The sequence below is a fragment of the Primulina tabacum genome, chromosome 15 (assembly GCF_025594145.1).
Source record: "Primulina tabacum isolate GXHZ01 chromosome 15, ASM2559414v2, whole genome shotgun sequence".
Taxonomy (NCBI): domain Eukaryota; kingdom Viridiplantae; phylum Streptophyta; class Magnoliopsida; order Lamiales; family Gesneriaceae; genus Primulina; species Primulina tabacum.
Window position 1 is genome coordinate 22,184,636 of NC_134564.1, and position 21,328 is coordinate 22,205,963.

A 21,328-nucleotide genomic window follows, 5' to 3' on the forward strand; every position below is an offset into this window, starting at 1 on the left:
TCCAAGAGAGTATATTTATCAATGTGTCATGGTGTTACTTTATCTAAAGCTATGTGTCCCAAAACTGATGAAGAGATAGAGATGATGACACGTATTCCATATGTGTCAGCCATTGATAGTATCATGTATGGTATGATGTCGACACGTCCTGATGTTGCGTATGCTTTTAGTGTTACAAGCATATATCAGGCGAATCCTGGTCCAATGCATTGGAAGGCCGTGAAAGATATTCTTAAGTACTTGAGAAGGACTAAGAATTTGTTCATAGTCTATGGGGGTGGAGAATTAAAATTGGAAGGCTACACTGATTCTAGCTTCCAATGTGACGTAGATGATTCGAAATCGACCTCTGATTTTGTATTCATGCTTAATGGTGCGGCTGTCTCTTGGAATAGTTTCAAGCAAGACACCTTTGCGGATTCCACCACAGAAGCTGAATACATTACTGCATCTACTGGAGTCAAAGAGGCAGTTTGGATGATGAATTTTGTCCAAGAGTTGGGCGTTATTCCTAATGGAGTTGATCCAATCTCGGTGTACTGCAACAACACTGGTGCCGTTGCGCAATCAAAGGAACCAAGGTCTCATCAGCAATCCAAACATGTACTGAGAAAGTTCCACATCATCCGAGAGATTGTGGGAAGAGGAGATATATCAGTCGAAAGAGTCCCCTCTGCAGATAACATTGCTGATCCACTTACAAAGCCCTTGCCAGGACATTTGTTTGAAAAGCATAGCGAAGCAATGGGATTAAAGTTTATGGGTAGTTGGTTTTAGGGCAAATGGGAGATTGTTAGAGTAGATGCCCTGCAAGCCAACTGTTGGCTGGGGATTTTATTGACTCAGTTGTAATAAACAATCTTTATTTTAATATAATTCATTATTTTCATGGTTTTTTAATTCTTTATCTGTATACCCATGTTATCAGACATAGATAAAGACCTTGATTATACTTTAATACAAATGAATCGTAATTCGATGTTGAAACTCGTTTGTAAATACTGTATGATCTAAATTCGTTCCTAGTCGATTCAGCCGCCTAAAACATGGATAAAGGTCGTTTGAGCTCGAGACTAGCATATGTGATGTTGTGTATTGCGTTTCTTGGTAAGGGCATAGAGATGTCCAAACATGCAGATGGGTAGTCATATGATGATTATACCAAAAAACCATCTCTCGGACTTTCCAAGTAGTTATCATTCATCGAGAGGATAAGTCTGTGGTTATGATTATACACCATTAGTCCTTACGACTCGGGACAACACTGAGGCTCTATATGCTAGGGCTGTGCTTTGACACGTTTATCGGCTCCAGGAGAGTTATCAGGTGGCGAGGTTGGGTATAGTTGCGACACATATAAGAGCCAGTGCATTGTAGTCGGGGATTCACCGCTCACCTACGGGTGTGGATATCCTATGTGATCTGATGTAATAATAGTGCATGGAATCTCTGGCCAGAGTATGAGATGTACGTTGAAGAAGGAGTTCTTCAATATTACACGCGATGCCACTATTATAGTTATCACATAGTGATCGAATTAATATGCAACCCTCGATGAACCAATGATTGCAGATTCGATTGGGATATATGAGATGAAGGGACCGTACTGTACGTTAATCATAATCGACTGGTTTTTGCAGGCACTATCAGTGATACCTAGTGGATCATGGGACGATGCTACTAGACGCTCTTATCATGATCTGATGGGTGCAATCAGAAATGAGTTCTGATATTCGTGATCAAGGTGTTGATGAAAAGAATGTGGCTAACTAGGGTAAGCCCGAATAAAGGATTATGTCCTGAATCACGAAGAGTTGTGAACCCACGACTAGCTGTATCCCTGAACCATTGAGGATCACACAAGAACTCGATCGTTTATTCCCGTCGAGAGAATAAATTCAAGAAGTTGAATTTATATTATATAGAAATTCAAGGAGTTGAATTTATGATAAATAAATTTTGAGAGAATAAATTCAAGGAGTTGAATTTATAAATAAATTGAGAATTTAATTTATTAAACTCAAATGTTGGGTTTATAGATATTAAATTTTGGAGGTGATATAAATTCAAGATGTTGAATTTATAAGTTAAATAATAAATTCAAATGTTGAATTTATAATGAATTTAATTAATTAAGCTCAAAAGTTGAGTTGATTAAATATTAAATTAAAATTGGTGGGAAGTATATTTAATGGGCTTGTAGGAGTACAAATCCAACATACTTAATAATTAAAGTTTAATGGACTTTGATTAAATTAATTAAACTAGTTGGACTAACCCAATTAATTAATCAAGCTCATTAATGTTAATTATATGTATTAGGTCATGAGTTAATTATAAATAAGTGTTGAGAAGTCAAAACCCTAGCCACCACCCACCATAATTTCGAGAATCCCTCTTCCAAAAGAAAAAAAATTCGGCCACCTCTCTTGAGGAAGAAGTTTGGGTCGTCTCTCAAACTTTGATCTCCTACGTAAAATCTCTTTCATATTCTCTAGTGCAATTTGGAAGAGGATCAAGCGATCTAGTCGTGGACTTGATAGGAGGATCAAACAAGGATTTCATCGAAGAAAGTTCGTAGGGATTCATCAAGAGCTAATCCGTTTATACCGGATTAGTTGGAGCCACGTGATTTATTCACCAAAGGTATAACGATTATAACGCCCTATGAATGTTTATCTTAAAATCATACAAGTATCCAAACATAAACATATTTTGATTGTCAAAATAAATTAAAAATTTTAAAACTTCCGCTGCGTTTGGGCGCGTAGAAAACCGAGATCTAACACCAACAACACAAGGCTTTGTTTTTTTTCAAGCAAGATAAGGCTGCCGTCTGCGCAGGCCAGACAACATCTCCTAGAGATGTCAATGGGGCGGGTATGGGGCGGGTATGAATAAACCCAAGACCCGCCCCATGAAAAAACTTTGATCCATTACCCGCCCCTCCCCGATTAAATATTCTTCAGACCCACCCCACGTCGAATACGAAATGGGGCCGGGTAGACCAGTGAGACCCGTGAGACCCGAATTTTTTAAAATAAAACGGTAATCTTTTTTCTCATATGACTGAATTATGAAACAGACAAGCATCTAAATACAACACAATAGAAAATTAATTCATATCTTCGACCACACTTAATAATTACAAACAAAGTATTTTCATGACATAAAAAATTACATAAAAAAAGAGTTACTAGCTCTTCAAAAAAATATTGACATCCCAAAAATAAATCATAACATAAGTTAAACAGATCAATATAAAATCAGCGAGTAGGCAATATTTCAGACACATTCTTCGGGATCATCTTCCTCTTCATCAAGAATGGTGTGACAAATTGGTAAACTGCTTGAAGAATTAACTACAAAATTAAAGAAAGAAAGTACATTGAAAAAATAAAACTGTAATTTAAAAATTTAAAAATTTGTAATTTAAAGAGAGAAAGTACAGTAAAAAAATTAAAATGAAAGTACAATAACAAAATAAAATTGTGATTTATTTACCTTTCACCTCACCCCACAACCATCTTCGCGAGCACACCAATGCCTGCAAAGTGGTTGGATTAAGCATACTAAGATGAGGACCAACTATTCTTCCACTATTACTAAAAGCAGATTCAAATGAAACAGTTGACATAAGAATAGCTAAGATCGTTATAGTTGAGGTGGGCTGCTAAAAAAATGAAAATTAATAAAACTAAAACCCTAAAGTATTTATATCCACATATATAGGGCGGGTATGGGGCGGGTATTATAGGACCCATGACCCACCCCATACCCGTACGGGTCTGACAAATTAGACCGAGACCCGTCCCATGACCCATTTAGTATGCCTTAACCCACCACATAAGCACGGATCCATCGTGGGTCTGGGTAAAACCCGGACCCATTGACATCCCTAACATCGCCTTCACAACAAAGGATTGACTAATAAGACTGAAGAGCTCTCGCATCCAAAAGGCTAGCCTTTTGCTTTCAGACTCTCCGAGTACCAAATAGATCTCCACATGACTTACCACGAGTTACAAATACATACTACAAACTATTTCATCATCCAAAGTTCACTTAAATTTTTCAGTAGAAATATTAAAGCATGTAGAACTTCCGAAAGTTCACAGGTCCAAGCATTACTATCTTCTGCACGTTCAATTTTCACTCGAATTTCGATCAACGTCCTCCGCTAAAATAGTAAATTTCGATTGTAATCATAAAGAACCAGCAATTATTGAAATTTTAACCCACCAGATAGTAATATTCCAATCATTTCAAGAAAAGAAGGCCAAAATAAAAGGAAAAACGAAAAAGGAACCTCAATCTGGCTGCTTGAATGTCAGCTTCTTTTTATGCGTAGATTGAAGCCATTGCCTGAACCCATAAACCCACAAAAAATCAAAATGATACCAAAACACACACAACCTAATACGGTCAATCCAATTCAATAAATGAGCTTAACGGAGAGAATCGACCTCCTGGACTCGTGTAGAGTCGAGCTGGCGATCCTCCACTCGATCGGTGAGTTTGTCGAAGGCTTTGCTCTGCTGCTGCATGTCTTTCGAGTCCACCACCATCTCAATTCCTTCATCCCCTCCTACCATTTTCCCTCCAATTGCTTTTTTTCTTTGATTTTCAAGATGAGAGTGAGTTAGCTCTAATTCAGTGGGGGAGCATCCGGACGTGAAAATGATGATGATAAATTGAGATGGTAGTAAGCTTTGCAATGCTTTCATAAAAAAAATGAACAAAATGCAAGTGTGGCAATTGTTACTGATATTTACGTACACACATATACATAACAGTATACTATTGGCGCATGAGATGAGAAAAAAAAGGAATTCAAGCGTGCTTGTTAAATAAATCGCAAGACAACCGAAGAACGAATTAAGCCGGAGAATTTTCTTCTTTCCAATAGAAATTGATCACCAAAGCTTGGCTGTAGAAGGAGCTGAAACCGAGAGGATTTGATTGGGGAATGGGGAAGGTGTCGGCAAATGTAGGGATAATTAGGTTTAATGGGTGATTTGGTAATAAATAAATAGCTAATCACTAAATAATGGGCTTTAAATCATCATTTAAAAGTTTTAAAAAGGTTTTAAGCCTTATAGACTTAAAAGTAGGTCCATTAAATCCAAACACGCTCTCGAAAAATATTTCGTGTTGGTAAGTTCTTGAAAATATTAGTCGAACCCTCGAAAAGTCTCCCGATTCGATAAAATTTGTGTACCGTATAAAAATAAAATCTTGCGAGTAAAACTATCCAACAAGACCCATTTCTTGAAAAATACCTTTAAAATATCTTATATTAATTAATAAAAATTAATCGTGTAATAAAAATAATTTTTCTGATAATTCTCCGGTCATCGTTCCTCGTTCGAGCACGAAATGCATCTAGAAACCCTAAAACATGAACTTTTATAATTTCATGAATTAAATTCTATCATGCGTAAATTATGCATAAAATGCATTAAAATAATTAAACGCAAATTAATGAAATAAACATTCATTTAATGTTTTAAAACAATTAAATAAAATACCAAAGAAATTTAATAAATTGCATGCATGTGGTTCACGTGGACCTTCAAATTTTCGGGACGTTACATGTAAAACCCGGGATTTGGTACAATCGTGATCATATCAGATTAAGAATTTGATTATACTACGATGGTGTAATCTTGGATGTTGATATTATTATTCAGAATATAAAATTTCTTTTGAGGTTATCTAAGCCGTGTAGATAATTTTATCGTGTGCAGAATTTGGAGCTCGAAATTTATATGATATTATTTACCAGTGCAACTTTAAATTTTGGGAGGAATAAATATATCTCCATCCAAGAGTTAATCAAGGAATTTCGAAAATTAGCAGATAAAGGATCTAAGATTTAAGATTAAGATACCGGGATAAAAGATCAAGCATGAGATAATAAAATCACTAGAATTCGAATTAATCAGTGTACATATATACTATGCAAATTTCGAAATCTTAAGGGATGGAAGATTTGGAATTCGGTTATCACCCAAATCACGGATAGATAGATCACGATCCGAGATAAAAGATTTGAGTCAGATTTCAACGCGATATCACTCGATCCCGATAGCAGCCAACACCTATAAATATTAGGGCCCTATAGCTCGAAAATTACACCATAATTCCCTCTCAAATTTCGAGACTCCCCTCTAGTGTCCTTAGGATTTTCGAGTACAGCGAATCGCTGCCGCCGTCCAGCCGCCGGAACAGGAATTTCGAAAATTCCAGTGCCGTAAACCCCCTCTCTTCCACGTTTTTTCTACAAGATATAAGGTAAGTGGGCTGTTTTAAATTTCGGTTTTATGCATATGAAGGTTTCGATTTTTAGTTTTTTAAAAAAATTCGGTCGAGCCCTGTCTTCCGTCTATATGTTTTTACGAAAGTTGTTACGTGTATGTGTTGACACTGTGAGGATTCCCTGAAAATGGATGGAATTCCAACATATGGCCCTTAACGGTGGGATAGAACCGTTCTATGGCCTCGCCCCCTTAGAGGATTAAAACTTAGGGACTGACGTCAGTAAACCATGAAAGGTGAAAAATCGCGGTGTTATTATGATATGATTATGATGTTACGATTATGAAAAGCATGATGTATTTATATGTATGTTTCGAAAATTTTGTAAAAATGTTTATGTTGTGTTCAATATCCCCCACTTGCTGAGTATTTCCCAAAATACTCACCCCCTTACAACCTGTCCCAGAGAAATCCGAGGAGGAAATCGAAGAAGAGGAATCAGAACAATTCTGGGGATGATGATTCTTCGAGATCTAGTATTAGTCATGTTATCATTATTTCGAATTTCGTTGTTTTTAATTTCATGTAAGACGCTTCCGCATCAGTTATTTCAGTTGTAAAGACATGAGTTTTTTTTTTGGAGAAATTATGAAATAAACTGGTTTTTCGGTTTATACTGTGCTACAAGGCTGATTGTTTTTAATTGTGTGATTGATAAACAACGCCGATGTCGACTAACCCCGATCTCGGGGCGTGACATTTAAGTGGTATCAGAGCCGTCAGGTTCATAATCCGAGTGGGAAAAATCGATTTTCGGGAAAAAAAAAAACCGAAAAATGTTCGGCGGAATTTTGACTCGAGGCCGACGCTATCCCCTCCGAAATGGCCCAACGAACGATACTCACCACCTTAAAATTGTGAGGTAGGGGTCAAAATCGCGAAATTCCTTCCTTTAGGCATCCGAAACCTCGTTTTTGCCGTTTTAGGAAAGTTTCGTAATTCCTATAACTTTTCGTAGGAAACTCCGAATTCGATTCCGTCAACTGTTCTGGAATCCTCTCGACATATGCTTCGAATCCATATGTCTATCTCAAAACTTTCCATTTTAGGAAATTTTCGAAAATTTTGATTATTTTCATATATTTGACTCTATATAACCTTGATATTTTTATTCTGCCCCATTTATGATATTCTGAGCATTTCATTTTTTTTGTTTCCAGGAAATGGCTCGTATGCGTGTCACTGCTCGTAAGAAAGTAGCCCCGATTACTCATAGGGAGACGATTCCGTTAGACTATCACCGACCTCACACGCGCGCTCAGGCTGTAATACGTTTGAAGGAATTGGCTCTACAAAACAAGGATAAGACTATCAAAAGGCTGAGAGATAGTAATTTCGAGAGGAGACAACAAGTGGAAGACTTGACTACCAAGCTGTAGGTAGCAGAGAAGAGGATTGATGAGGTCTTTCAAATGTTCGAGCTCACTAAGGAGCATAATTCCAAGCTTCGAGACTCGTTAGTCATAACAGTGGGTCAAGCCAAGCGGGCTACGGAGGAAGTGGATCGACGCACTAGGGAATTGTCTGAAGCACGACTAAAGGACAAGAAGAAAATTCCAGAATCATGGAATATGATTATGCAGTTGTCTGAGGGTAATCAAAGGCTGTCCAAGGAGGTAGACAAAGATAAAGTGAAGAAGAAAGAGCTCATCGAGAAAAATAAGGCAAACTGTATACATGCAAGAAACGAGTTGAATGACGCTATAGGAAAGATTTTGTTCCACCGTAAAGAGATTGCGGAGTTGAAATCAGAAAATCAAAGTCTCCAGTTGCAGCTTGCAGACTTGTTAGACCCGGAGGTGCCGAAGGAGGATCCCGAGGAGGAAGAAGCCCCACCTGACGTGGCCGTGGGGAATGGAGAGATAGCGGATTAGAGCGTTTTAGTGAACCATTCTAGTAGTTTATTCCCATTGTTGCTACATTTTCTTTATTTCAGTACATTTATTTATTTCGTTTAGATTGGTCATGTTCATTTATTTTTCCTGCTTGAGAAATCAATAAAATATTTTATTTTTTCCATTGATTTCAATTTAGTTCTGCACAATCTATTGCATGAAGCCTACTTGTACTGCAAATTCTTAGAACTTGCAATTGTAGGAAATGGCCGGAAGACCCCCACGAAACAATCGCAACCCGCGGTACGCTAACCACCACAACGACAATAACGAAGATCCAAATGCGGGCGGAAATCCACCTCCCAGAGTGGGCCTAAGTCAAGTTGACCTTATGGCCATAGCCACCATAGTGGCTACAACACTGCAAGGGTTGGGAAATCCGAACGCCAATCAACCACCTCCACCACCACCACCAAATGGAATCAAATTTCATTATGAGTCCCTACAAAAGAACAGATGTCCGATATTCAGAGGGGACGCCGATCCTGAAATTGGCCAGAGTTGGCTAAAGAGTATCGAGACTCAGTTGAGGCTATTGGAAGTTCCCGAAGTCCTCAAAGTGGATGTGATCGTGCCCTTCTTGGAAGATAAAGCAGCTAAGTGGTGGGAAGCAGTCTCGCCAGCCATGACCGCTAATGGACCAGTCACATGGCAAAACTTCCCAGAATCTTTCCTGAAACAGTATTATCCGGCAGAAGTCAGATTGCAGAAGTTGAGTGAATTTGAAAATCTCACTCAAGCCCCAAATATGTCAGTAGTGGAGTATACATCTCAGTTTAACGCCCTTGGGTCTTATGCTCCGACAATTATGGCAGACAAAGTTTTGAAATTGCACCGTTTTAAGAAGGGGTTGAACAGCAGGATCCAATCAGCTCTAGCAGTCTACCAACCTGCGAATTTCTCAGACTTGATGGGCGCAGCTATCCGAGCTGAAACTGATATCCAGCGAAGGGAGAAGGAATATAAAAACAAAAGGCCTATGAGTAGTCAATCTTCGCATAACGGTCAGACTTCCAAGAGGCCTAACCAGTCTGGTGGACCATCTAAAGGGCCTTCGCCTAACTCAAGTTACCAAGATATTAAGCCTTGCCCAACTTGTCACTTACGACACCTGGGAAAATGCCGAAGAAATAGTGGAGTATGCTTCGGATGTGGGAAAGCGGGACACCGAATTGCCGAATGTCCTACTGCCGCCAACCAAGCAGCCGGGCCCAACAAGGGAACTAGGCCAAATACAGGAGCTAACCCCAACAAGCCAAAGGAAGGCAAGCCTAACGCCAGGGTGTTCGCCATGAATCAAGAAGAGGCGGACGACGCCAATGAAGTCGTATCAGGTACCATCTTAATTCAAAAAGTACCTGCTTATGCATTGTTTGACTGTGGTGCTACACAATTTTTTGTGTCTAAGAGGTTTGCTAAGAAATTAGGATTTAAGCCCGAATCACTAGCTGAACCTTTTCGAATAGCCACACCTACGTGTAAGACCATCGAAACTCATTAAATTCACAGAGATCGTAAGATCAGTATAGCTAACAGACTTTCAGTGCCGACTTGATACAGTTAGTTATGGTCGACTTCGACATCATTTTAGGGATGGATTGGTTAGCCAAAAACAATGCAATAGTGGACTATAAAGGAAAATGAGTTAAGCTCCAAACCCCAAATCAGAAAGAGATCGTGTATCAGGGTAAATCCAAGGAACAGAAATCGCTCCTTTCCGCTTCCCAAGCATGGAAGGCCATGAAGTCCGGAGAAGATATCTACCTAGCATTGGTTAGCGAAGTGCAAGGAGAAGTCGAACTGAAGATAGAAGACATCCCAGTAGTATGTGAGTTCCTGGATGTTTTTCCAGAAGAACTCCCAGGGATAGTCCCGGACCGCGAAGTCGAGTTCGAAATTAATCTGGTTCCTGGTGCAGCACCAATTTCGAAAGCACCTTACAGGATGGCGCCAGCTGAACTCAAGGAGTTAAAGGAGCAACTCCAAGAATTGCTGGACAAAAAGCAAGTCCGACCAAGTGTGTCCCCATAAGGAGCTCCAGTACTCTTTGTAAGGAAAAAAGGATGGGAGTATGAGATTGTGCATCGACTATAGAGAACTGAACAAGATCACTATTAAGAACAAGTACCCCCTCCCGATGATTGACGACCTATTTGATCAGCTTAAGGGAGCCGCAGTATTTTCTAAACTGGATCTGAGGACTGGATACCACAAACTGAAGGTCAGGGCAGAAGTTATCCCCAAAACATCATTTCGGACAAGATATGGGCATTATGAGTTCACGGTGATGCCTTTTGGACTGACCAACGCGCCTGCAGCCTTCATGGACCTAATGAATAGAGTGTTCAAACCATTCCTGGATCAGTTCATAATGGTATTTATTGACAACATCCTCGTCTATTCTTCCAACGAGAAAGATCACGAAGAGCATCTCCGCATTGCACTTCAGACTTTGAGAGAGAAGGAACTCTATGCTAAGTTTAAGAAATGTGAGTTCTGGCTGAACTGTGTATCCTTCTTAGGACATGTGATCTCTGAAGCAGGAGTGTCAGTGGACCCCAAGAAAGTCGAGGCGATTCACAGAATGGCCAAAACCTAAAAACGCCACAGACATCAGGAGCTTTCTTGGACTGGCAGGTTATTACAGAAAATTTGTTGAAGGTTTTTCTTCAATTGCCATACCATTGACTAAACTCACTCAGAAGAATTCCAAGTTCGTCTGGGACGAAGGTTGCGAGAAAAGTTTTCAGACATTAAAAGAAAAGCTCGCATCTACACCAGTACTAATCTTACCCACTGAGGATAAGGAATTCACCATCTACAGTGATGCTTCTAAGGAAGGTCTGGGATGCGTACTCATGCAAGAGGGAAGAGCGATCGCCTACGCATCAAGGCAGTTGAAACCGCACGAGCAGAACTACCCTATGCACGATCTGGAGCTAGCAGCAGTTGTCTTTGCTTTGAAAATTTGGAGGCACTATCTCTATGGTGCCAAGTGTGAGATTTTCACAGATCACCAGAGCCTCAAGTACTTGTTCACCCAAAAAGAACTGAACATGAGGCAAAGGCGGTGGATCGAACTACTGAAGGACTATGACTTGACCATAAGCTACCATTCGGGTAAAGCAAACAAAGTGGCTGATGCACTAAATCGGAAGGGCCCAGGAAAAGTGACTCTAGCTTCCCTCTCAGCCTAGCCATGTCTGCAGGAGACCGTCAAGTTAAACCAAGATCGAGACCCGGTACTGACCGAATTTAAGGAGCAAGTCAGAGAAGGGAAGTCTCAAGATCTAAAAATTGATGACAAAGGAGTCCTATGGATGAAAGGACGACTGTGTGTACCAGACAGTGATAACCTTCGCCAAGAAATACTGTCAGAAGCACACAAGTTCAAATTTTCAGTCCATCCAGGGAGTACAAAAATGTACAGAGACCTTAAGAGGAATTTTTGGTGGAATGGAATGAAAAGAGATGTTGCAGAATTTGTTGCCAAATGCCGAGTGTGTCAACAGGTCAAAGCAGAGCACCAGTGATCTGGAGGATTATTTCAACCTTTGGAGATACCCGAGTGGAAATGGGAGCACATCTCTATGGACTTTGTGGTAGGGTTGCCAAAATCGAGGCAAGGACAAGACGGGATATGGGTAATCGTAGATAGACTTACAAAATCCGCACACTTCCTATCCATCCGTATGAACTACAATCTGGACAAGTTAGCTACACTGTATATGGACAATATTGTACGACTTCATGGAGTACCAGTGAGCATCCTGTCTAACCAAGACCCAAGGTTCGTCTCACGTTTTTGGAAGAGCTTTCAGGGGGCCATGGGAACAAAAGTGACTCTTATTACGGCCTATCACCCTCGAACCGATGGCCAAACCGAGAGAACAATTCAAACCTTGGAAGATATGCTGCGAGCGTACGCCCTAGAATTCAGTAACAATTGGAGCAATCAGCTACCATTGATCGAGTTTGCTTATAATAACAGCTATCACAGCAGTATTGGGATGGCTCCATACGAAGCTCTCTATGGAAGGAAATGCCGATCACCTTTATATTGGGATGAAGTGGGAGAAAAGGCAATAGTAGGACCCGAGCTCGTACAGATAACAATAGACAAGGTTACCGTAGTTCGAGAAAAACTCAAGGCAGCTCAAGATCGACAAAAGAGTTGGGCATAACTGAAGAGAAGGCCAGTGGAATTCAACGTTGGCGAGAAGGCCTACGTAAAAGTATCGCCTATGAAAGGAGTTGTCCGATTCAGAAAAGCTGGGAAGCTAAACCCTCGTTATGTGGGACCCTTTGAGATTTTGGAGAAAGTAGGCACGCTAGCATACAGATTGGCACTGCCACCAAGCATGTCTAGAATTCACAACGTTTTCCACGTGTCCCAACTACGGAAATACATCTCCGACCCAAGCCACGTGTTGGAAGCAGAACCGCTCATGATCGAAAGCAACTTGGAAGAAGAGCTGAAGTACGAAGAAGTTCCCATTAGGATTGTGGACGCCAAAGACCAGGTACTAAGGCGGCGAATCATTCCCTACGTCAAAGTGCAATGGTCTAACCACACGGAAAGAGAAGCCATGTGGGAGCTATAAGAAAGGATGAGGGACCAATATCCGTACCTCTTCTTAGATCAAGCCAACTCAAGTTTCGAGGACGAAACTTCCCATAAGGAGGGAGGGATGTAAAACCCGGGATTTGGTACAATCGTGATCATATCAGATTAAGAATTTGATTATACTAGGATGGTGTAATCTTGGATGTTGATATTGTTATTCAGAATATAAGATTTATTTTGAGGTTATCTAAGCCGTGTAGATAATTTTATCGTGTGCAGAATTTTGAAGCTCGAAATTTATATGGTATTATTTACCGTGCAACTTTAAATTTGGGAGGAATAAATCTATCTCCATCCAAGAATTAATCAAGGAATTTTGAAAATTAGCAGATAAAGGATCTAAGATTTAAGATTAAGATACCGGGATAAAAGATCAAGCATGAGATAATAAAATCACTAGAATTCGAATTAATCAGTGTATATATATACTATGCAAATTTCGAAATCTTAAGGGATGGAAGATTTGGAATTCGGTTCACCCAAATCACGGATAGATACATCACGATTCGAGATAAAAGATTTGAGTCAGATTTCAACGCGATATCACTCGATCCCGATATCAGCCAACCCCTATAAATAGGAAGGCCCTATAGCTCGAAAATTACACCATAATTCCCTCTCAAATTTCTAGACTCCCCACTAGTGTCCTTAGGATTTTCAAGTACAGCGAAGCGCTGCCGCCGTCCAGCCGTCGAAACAGGAATTTCGAAAATTCCAGTGCAGTAAACCCCCTCTCTTCCACGTTTTTTTCTTCAATATCTAAGGTAAGTGGGCTGTTTTAAATTTCGGTTTTATGAATATGAAGGTTTCGATTTTTAGTTTAAAAAAAAAATTCGGTTGAGCCCTGTCTCCCGTCTATATGTTTTTACGAAAGTTGTTACGTGTATGTGTTGACAGTGTGAGAATTCCCTGAAAATGGGTGGAATTCCAACATATGGCCCTTAACGATGGGATAGAACCGTTCTATGGCCTCGTCTACTTAGAGGATTAAAACTTAGGGACTGACGTCAGTAAACCATGAAAGGTGAAAAATCGCAGTGTTATTATGATATGATTATGATGTTACGATTATGAAAAGCATGCTGTATTTATATGTATGTTTCGAAAATTTTATAAAAATGTTTATGTTGTGTTCAATATCCCCCACTTGCTGAGTATTTTCCAAAATACTCACCCCCTTACAACCTGTCCCAGAGAAATCCAAGGAGGAAATCGAAGAGGAGGAATCAGAACAATTTTGGCGATGGTGATTCTTCGAGATCTAGTATTATTCATGTTATCATTATTTCGACTTTCGTTGTGTTTAATTTCATGTAAGACGCTTCCGCATCAGTTATTTCAGTTGTAAAGACATGAGTTTTTTTTTGGAGAAATTATGAAATAAACTGGTTTTTCGGTTTATACTGTGCTACGAGGCTGGTTGTTTTTAATTGTGTGATTGATAAACAACGCCGATGTCGACTAACCCCGGTCTCGGGGCGTGACATTACATCAAGAGTCGTCACTAAGAACCCATAAACGATCTCGATAACGAATTATACCATCCACCTCAGAATATAACTTCCAGCCCTTGGCCTCATCTCTCAATCTCCACTTTTGCAATTTCTCACCAGTGGATTGTCCCTCACAGATTCAATCTCTCAAAGTCGACTGTACTGAAAATTTGGCAAGATTAGGGGCCTCGCCCCTAGCATGAACTGTAAGCTCAAACCGTTGTATCTTGGACTGCAACGGTTCTTGGGAGTCATATTTGAGTGATAACTGCTGCCTTTCGACTCAATGCGTCTGCCACTACATTAGCTTTTCTCGGATGATAGCTAATCTCACAGTCGTAGTCTTTCACTAATTCATGTCATTGTCACTGTCTCATATAAAATTCTTTTTGGATGAAGAAGTATTTCAAACTTTTATGGTCAGTTAAAATTTTGCACTTCTCCCCTTACAGGTAATTTCTCAAAATCTTCACTGCAAAAACTACCGCTGCAAGCTCAATATCATGAGTGGGGTAGTTTTTCTCGTGAACTTTCAACTGTCTCGAAACATAGGCTCTAACTCGGTCATTTTGCATCATAACTACACCCAAATCAAGTTTAGAAGCATTGGTATAAAGAACATACTCTCCTTGCCCAGATGGCATAGGCAACACTGGCGCAGAAATCAAGGCTCGCTTCAACTTATCAAAACTATCTTGACACTCAGATCCCCATACAAACTTTGCATTCTTCTTTGTCAAGGAGGTCATGGGTACCACTATAGATGAGAACCATTGAATGAACTTGCGATAATAGCCAGCTAGTCCCAAGAAACTGCGAATCTCGATAACGCTCTTCGGTACTGGCCACTCTCTCACTGCCTCAACCTTGCTTAGATCAATTTCAACGTCGTCACTAGAAATCATGTGGCCTAAGAATGCCTCTCTATCAAGCCAAAACTCGCACTTGCTGAATTTTGCATATAACTTTCTATCTTGTAGTACTTGCAGCGTTGTCCTCAAATGACGACTATGCTCCTCTTTATTCTTAGAATATATCAATATATCATCAATGGAGACTATAATAAACTGATCCAGATACGGCTGAAATACGCGATTCATGAGATCCATGGAGATCGTTGGCGCATTGGTCAACCCAAATGGCATGACCATAAACTCGTAGTGTCCATATCTAGTTCGAAATGATGTCTTGTGAACATCAGACTCTTTCACTTTAAACTCATGGTATCCAGAACGAAGATCAATCTTCGAGAATATCGATGCTCCTTGCAACTGATCAAATAAGTCTTCAATTCTTGGCATATGATACTTATTCTTGATAGTGACTCTATTCAGCTCTCAATAATCGATACAGAGTCGCATATCCTTCTTCTTCACAAATAATAATGGTGCGCCCCATGGAGAATAACTAGGGCGAATAAAACTCTTGTCTAGCAATTCTTGAATTTGATCTTTTAGTTCTTTCATTTCAGCAGGTGCTAGACGATAATGTGCTTTAGAAATAGGTACAGTGCCCGGCATCCAATCAATAGAAAATTCCACCTTACGGTCGGGTGGAATGCCAAAAATGTCATCAGGAAAGACGGTAGGAAAATCTCTGACAATATCCACATCCTCCAACTTCTGACTGATAGGGACATGTGCTGTAGTGACACATGCTAGAAATGCTTGACTAGGGATGGCAATGGGTAGGGTATGGGTCGGATTTCATACACCCATCCCCACACCCATTTATTAAATTCATCTCCATACCCATCCCCATACCCATCGGGTATTGAATTTCATCTCCATCCCCATACCCATCGGATTATCGAATACCCATACCCTACCTAAATACCCAATTATCATATACAATTGAATTTTTTCAAATTTAAATTGTTTCAATGAAGTTATGAATATTTAAAAAATTATTTAAATGAACAATAAGAAAAATTATTAATGAACAAAATAAACTTTATAGAAAAAATAACGAAATATTAAAAATAGTTTATATTAGTTGAACAAAAGTACGCAATTCAACAAAAATATAGTAGAATTTACATCATATCCAAAAATTCATAATTCAATTGATTAATCATCTATGGGCTACCCCTAGTTTAATCATATGTAAGCATTATCAACCCAAAATCAAACTAAATCGGTTTATCTTCGAACTAATCGTACATGTCTTCATCACTTGACATTGTAGTGTCCTGCAAAATGATGAAGAACAACATAAATAATTGACCCAATAGTTTATTTTCAATGTCAAATTTAACAAAATTACATTGTATTAAAAACTTACAACATCAACATCAATAGTGTCCTCATCATATTCAACTGAAGAGTAATATGCTTCCGTTTCTTGTGAACTTGTAGCTACAAAATTCAAAGAAAAAAATCATTACTGGCTATTGTAAATTAATAATATTTTTGTTCAAAAACAATAAAAACTAAAAATACAATTTATATTACCTTGTTTCTCATTCAATAACCAACTTTGAGTGCACATCAACGCTTCGATGGTTTTTGGATGAAGCCTGCTTCTATGGGAACTCACCAATCTGCCACCAGTACTAAATGCTGATTCTGAAGCCACCGTTGATATTGGAATGGCAAGCAGATCTCGTGCCATCCTCATCAAAGTGGGATATTTGATTCCATTGGTCTTCCACCACTCCAATATGTCAAAATCAACATTTCTAGGCAAAACTTTGTCTTCCAAATAATGATCTAGCTCAGTCTTCATATCAGTGTAAACATCACACTCAAGTGCTACTTCTTTATCGAAACTATCCAAAAATCATCACTACTTGTATTCAATCTAGTCTCCGTTGATCTTTGTTCAACACTGCCATAACCATTATTATTTGTATAATCGCCAAGCAAATCATAACACATCTTTTTAATCTTTCTAACAGGTTCTTTAAAACCAATCTCTCCATGTGTTCTTTTGAAACAATACTCAACCAACTTTGTCTTATATCTTAGATCTAAAATAGTAGCTATTCCCATCACCCCATGAATATCACACCAATACATCTCAAATTTGGAAAGCATCCTTTCAGTCATGGAAGAAATTACCTTGTTAGGAGATGTGGTCCACTTGAGCAATGAAGCTTTAATTTCACAAACCTTAGGAAAAAAGATATTAGTTGTGGGATATTTTCTTCCAGAAAATACTTCAGTCACAGAATAAAACACTTGCAACATCTTAGAAACCTCTTCTGCTAACAACCACTCATCATCTGTTGGGAAACATTTATATGATGGATCACGAAATCTCAGACGAGCAAACACATCTTTAAAAGATATAGCAGTCATGAGCATCACATATGTTGAGTTCCAACGAGTTTTACTATCCAACACCAATTTTTTAGCATTCATATTGCGTACTACAATCCGTGCCACATCATCAAACTTTTGCTCTCTTTTAGGAGATGCTCTCCAATATGTGACACTTTCACGAATTTTCTCAACACTAGGTGCAATGATATCCAAACCATCTTGGACAACTAAATTCAAAATATGAGCAGCACAACGTATATGAAGTAAAGACCCTTGCAGCATAAGTGTAGAACGATCAAGCTTATGCATCACATAGTTCATAAGAGAATCATTAGTGGAACAATTATTAACAGTAATGGTGGATATTTTCCTATCAATATTCCAATCCATCATAGACTTAACTATAACATTAGCAAGGACTTCTGAGGTATGTGGAGAACGAACATAAGTAAACCTACATAATTCAATTAAAATAATGTATATATGTAAGTATCTATTTGACTGAAATCATAAAAAGTGTGAAAAATGTTACATATTTGAGTGAAAAATAGAATATATACCTCAAAATACGACCTTGCAAAGTCCAATTATCATCTATGAAATGGGCAGTCAAAGCCAAAAATCCTTTCCTCTGATTAGATGCAGTCCACATGTCGGTGGTTAAAGAAATTCTGCCTTTATTAGATTCCAATAAACTCAATACTTTTGTCTTTTCATAGTCATACATTTTCAGTATATCATTCTTGATGGTATTGCGACTTGGAACCTTGAACAAAGGCTGAAGACTTGCTAAAAGTTTATGAAATCCATGATGCTCCACTATTGCCAATGGATACTCATGTAAAATTATCATTTCAGCAAGAATTGACCTTAATGTTTCTTGATCAAATTGAAAGCCTTTAATAGCAAATTCCCCCTGGTTTTGCTATTTAATCAGCAGTTTCTGCCTTATATCACTAACAGTTCTTCTTGGACAAATTTTGAAATGTTCACGTAAATGTGTTGTCCCATGTTTGCTTTGGCCAGAAAGAGATTTTTTTGCAGTAGTTGCAAATTGCCTTATCCATTCCATTAATTTTCTTCCTTTCAAAATGATTCCACACATCAGAAGTTAACTTTCTCTTCCTTGTTTCACTAGGAGAGGCACCATCAACAGATGTTGTATTTTGTGGAACAAGTGGAACCTCGTGATTTATTTCAGATAGTGGTACTTCATTTTCTGTTATATGATCTGTTGAGTCCATTTAGTATACCTGAAAGTGGTGAAGTAATATATGTTAAAAAAAGACAAAATAAAATAAAATAGAGAAAATAACAATGTCTTTTTAGTTCAAACTTAAGAGGAATGAGAATAAATATTAGAAAAATCTTGGCCCTTTCTTATATTTGGACTCAAGTTTTTACTAAGATCAAGAAGTCAAAAGTAAACATCATAAAAAAAAAGTAAATAATGACAAATATCTTGATGATACACTCTTCTGTCACTTGTTGAAAATTTAGATTCACCTTCTTTTCATCCAAACACAAGACAAGTAAACCAAAAGGACAAAAAAGAAACATAATAAAAATAGCATTTATATCAAAAACATGTTTGTATAGTTTAATTTGACTGTTTACAACATAATTGTTGGTTACTCGGAGGAGTCTGTTATGTAGTGCCTGTCCAAAAGCTTAACGAGGATGTGAACTTTTCCCTACCCGTTCTGCTTGTGAAGAAATTTTGAAGGAAACGCAGATTAAGTTTTTTTTAAAAAATAAGACATGATCAACACATCAAGAGATCGAGTGGTTATTCTAAACAACCACAATTAGTATACTCGAAAATCATCAAGAACGTACCAACCATAAATAATGTTCCTATTTACTAATGTCAGAATTTCTCATATGCATTTCTCAATAATTTTTAAAAAAATGAGTACCGGTATGTTTGGTCACTGCACCACAATCAACCTTGAGTCACCACAACGAAAGTGAAAGTGAGAGCCTGGTAAATGTAATCAACAATCTACCTGTCAAATAGTATTGTTTTGTTATTTGATAAAAACATATCTCATGTTGGTCAATTCGATCAAATTGGAGAAATTGATCCAACTTCATAGTAACGACATCCACATTTTAGCCTCGCACAAACCCATTTCTCATTAATCTATTTACCCTCTAATTTGAGTACAACATTGAGTTCTACTGAGTACAGGAATTTGAGTACAGCATTGATTATATTTTAAAAAAGAGTATCGGTATGGAGGATGAAGACAACACACCAAGAAACCTTTTGGGTGGACTTTCTCGATGCAAGGGTCGGAAGCCGAAAACCAAGGCTCCAGAACGAAGGAAGACGAGGAAAACAAAGAGAAGAGTCGAAGAAGGAAGCCAGCCGTCACCGTAACCTGCAGCTGTGTGTTATGGTGGAGAGAGGAGCCCAGCCCACGTAGTATTGTCTTCATATGTGCTGCGGTGGAAAGAGCAGGCCCATGACACCTGTTGGGACTTAACCTTCAACTGGGCCAAAACTGGCCAATTTAAATTTTTTCAGGCTTTCATATAAATAGATATATATATATATATATATATATATATATTTATATATATTAATTTAAACGGGTATTCGGGTCGGGTGTGGGTCGGATTATATCAAACCCGAAAATCCCCATACCCGATTACCCAATTATTTAATCGGGTCTAAAAATCCCTCCATACCCTCTTCTACTCGGGTCGGGTATCGGATCCTCCATCTGGTTCGGAGGAAATTGCCATCCCTAGGCTTGACATCCACGTCTTATAAGCTTCCTCGCACAAAGACAAGAGATAATGTGCGGCATTTGCTTGTTCTTTGCCGCCTCAAAGACAACAGATTTACCACTAGGCAGTCGAATAGACACTGATCTCTGACGAAAATCAATCGAAGCTCCATTCGCTGATAACCAATCCATATCTAGAATGATGTCAAATTCAGGCATAGGAAGCACAATTAGATCTGCCCGAACCACATCTTTCAATAAACGAAGCTCCAAATTCTTGACAATTTTAAACGTGAGCATTTGATCATCGGAGGGAATAGAAACTTTGAAACCCAATCCCATATACTCAGGAATAATATTCAGTCGCTTGATGAAGGTTCAGATATGAAGGAATGTGTAGCTCTTGAATCTAGCAGTGCATAGGTTGCCACACCTTGAATGATAATCCTCCATGCGACGAAAATATCTTTTAAATCTTTTCGTGTGGAAGCTTAAGGAATTTCTATCACTAATTTCCCAAAGTTATGTGAAGATTACGCGTTTAACTTAAGCATTTCTTGAAAAATTACATTTTAGTCCTTCAATTTTTCGAAATTTTCATTTTAGTCCCAAATATTTTCGAATAATTGCAATTGGACCCTTAATATTTTCGAACATTTACATTTTGGTCCCTTAAATTTCGAAAATTACATTTTTGGTCCTTAAATTTTCGGTAATGGCACTTTTGGTTCCTTAAGTTTCGAATAATTACAAATAAATCCCTTAACTTTTCGGTAAGTACATTCTAGTCCTCAAACTTTTTGAAAATTGCACATTGACCCGTCAAAAATTTTGAAACCCCCCTACAAACCCTTAGTTATGATTTTTTCTTAATTTTTGGCCATAAAACTTTCATTTCGAATTATTTCATCCTTTGCATAAAGTAAGGCACAAAATCAATGCCAATTTTATGGTTTATCAAATCACATCTTAATTTCTAACTAAGGCA

The 21,328-nt window shown here is 38.4% G+C and overlaps 2 protein-coding genes across 2 annotated transcripts; both read left to right on the plus strand.

The window, feature by feature from the left end:
- Positions 1–8,421: 8,421 nt before the first annotated feature.
- On the plus strand, positions 8,422–9,717 carry LOC142525966 (uncharacterized). The gene has a single exon (XM_075630247.1). The coding sequence runs from the start codon at positions 8,422–8,424 to the stop codon at positions 9,715–9,717; it is 1,296 nt and encodes a 431-aa protein (XP_075486362.1).
- Positions 9,718–12,460: 2,743 nt separating this feature from the next.
- LOC142525968 (uncharacterized) lies at positions 12,461–13,788 on the plus strand. Its single transcript, XM_075630248.1, has 2 exons — positions 12,461–12,739; positions 13,741–13,788. The coding sequence occupies exons 1-2, from the start codon at positions 12,461–12,463 to the stop codon at positions 13,786–13,788; spliced, it is 327 nt and encodes a 108-aa protein (XP_075486363.1).
- The last annotated feature ends 7,540 nt before the right edge of the window (positions 13,789–21,328 follow it).

Coding starts and splice junctions, on each gene's coding strand:
- LOC142525968 (XM_075630248.1), top strand. CDS start 12,461: ATGAAAGGAGTTGTCCGATTCAGAAAAGCTGGGAAGCTAAACCCTCGT. Junction 12,740..13,740: donor TTGTGGACGCCAAAGACCAG/GTACTAAGGCGG, acceptor ATGTGTTGACAG/TGTGAGAATTCCCTGAAAAT.
- LOC142525966 (XM_075630247.1), top strand. CDS start 8,422: ATGGCCGGAAGACCCCCACGAAACAATCGCAACCCGCGGTACGCTAAC.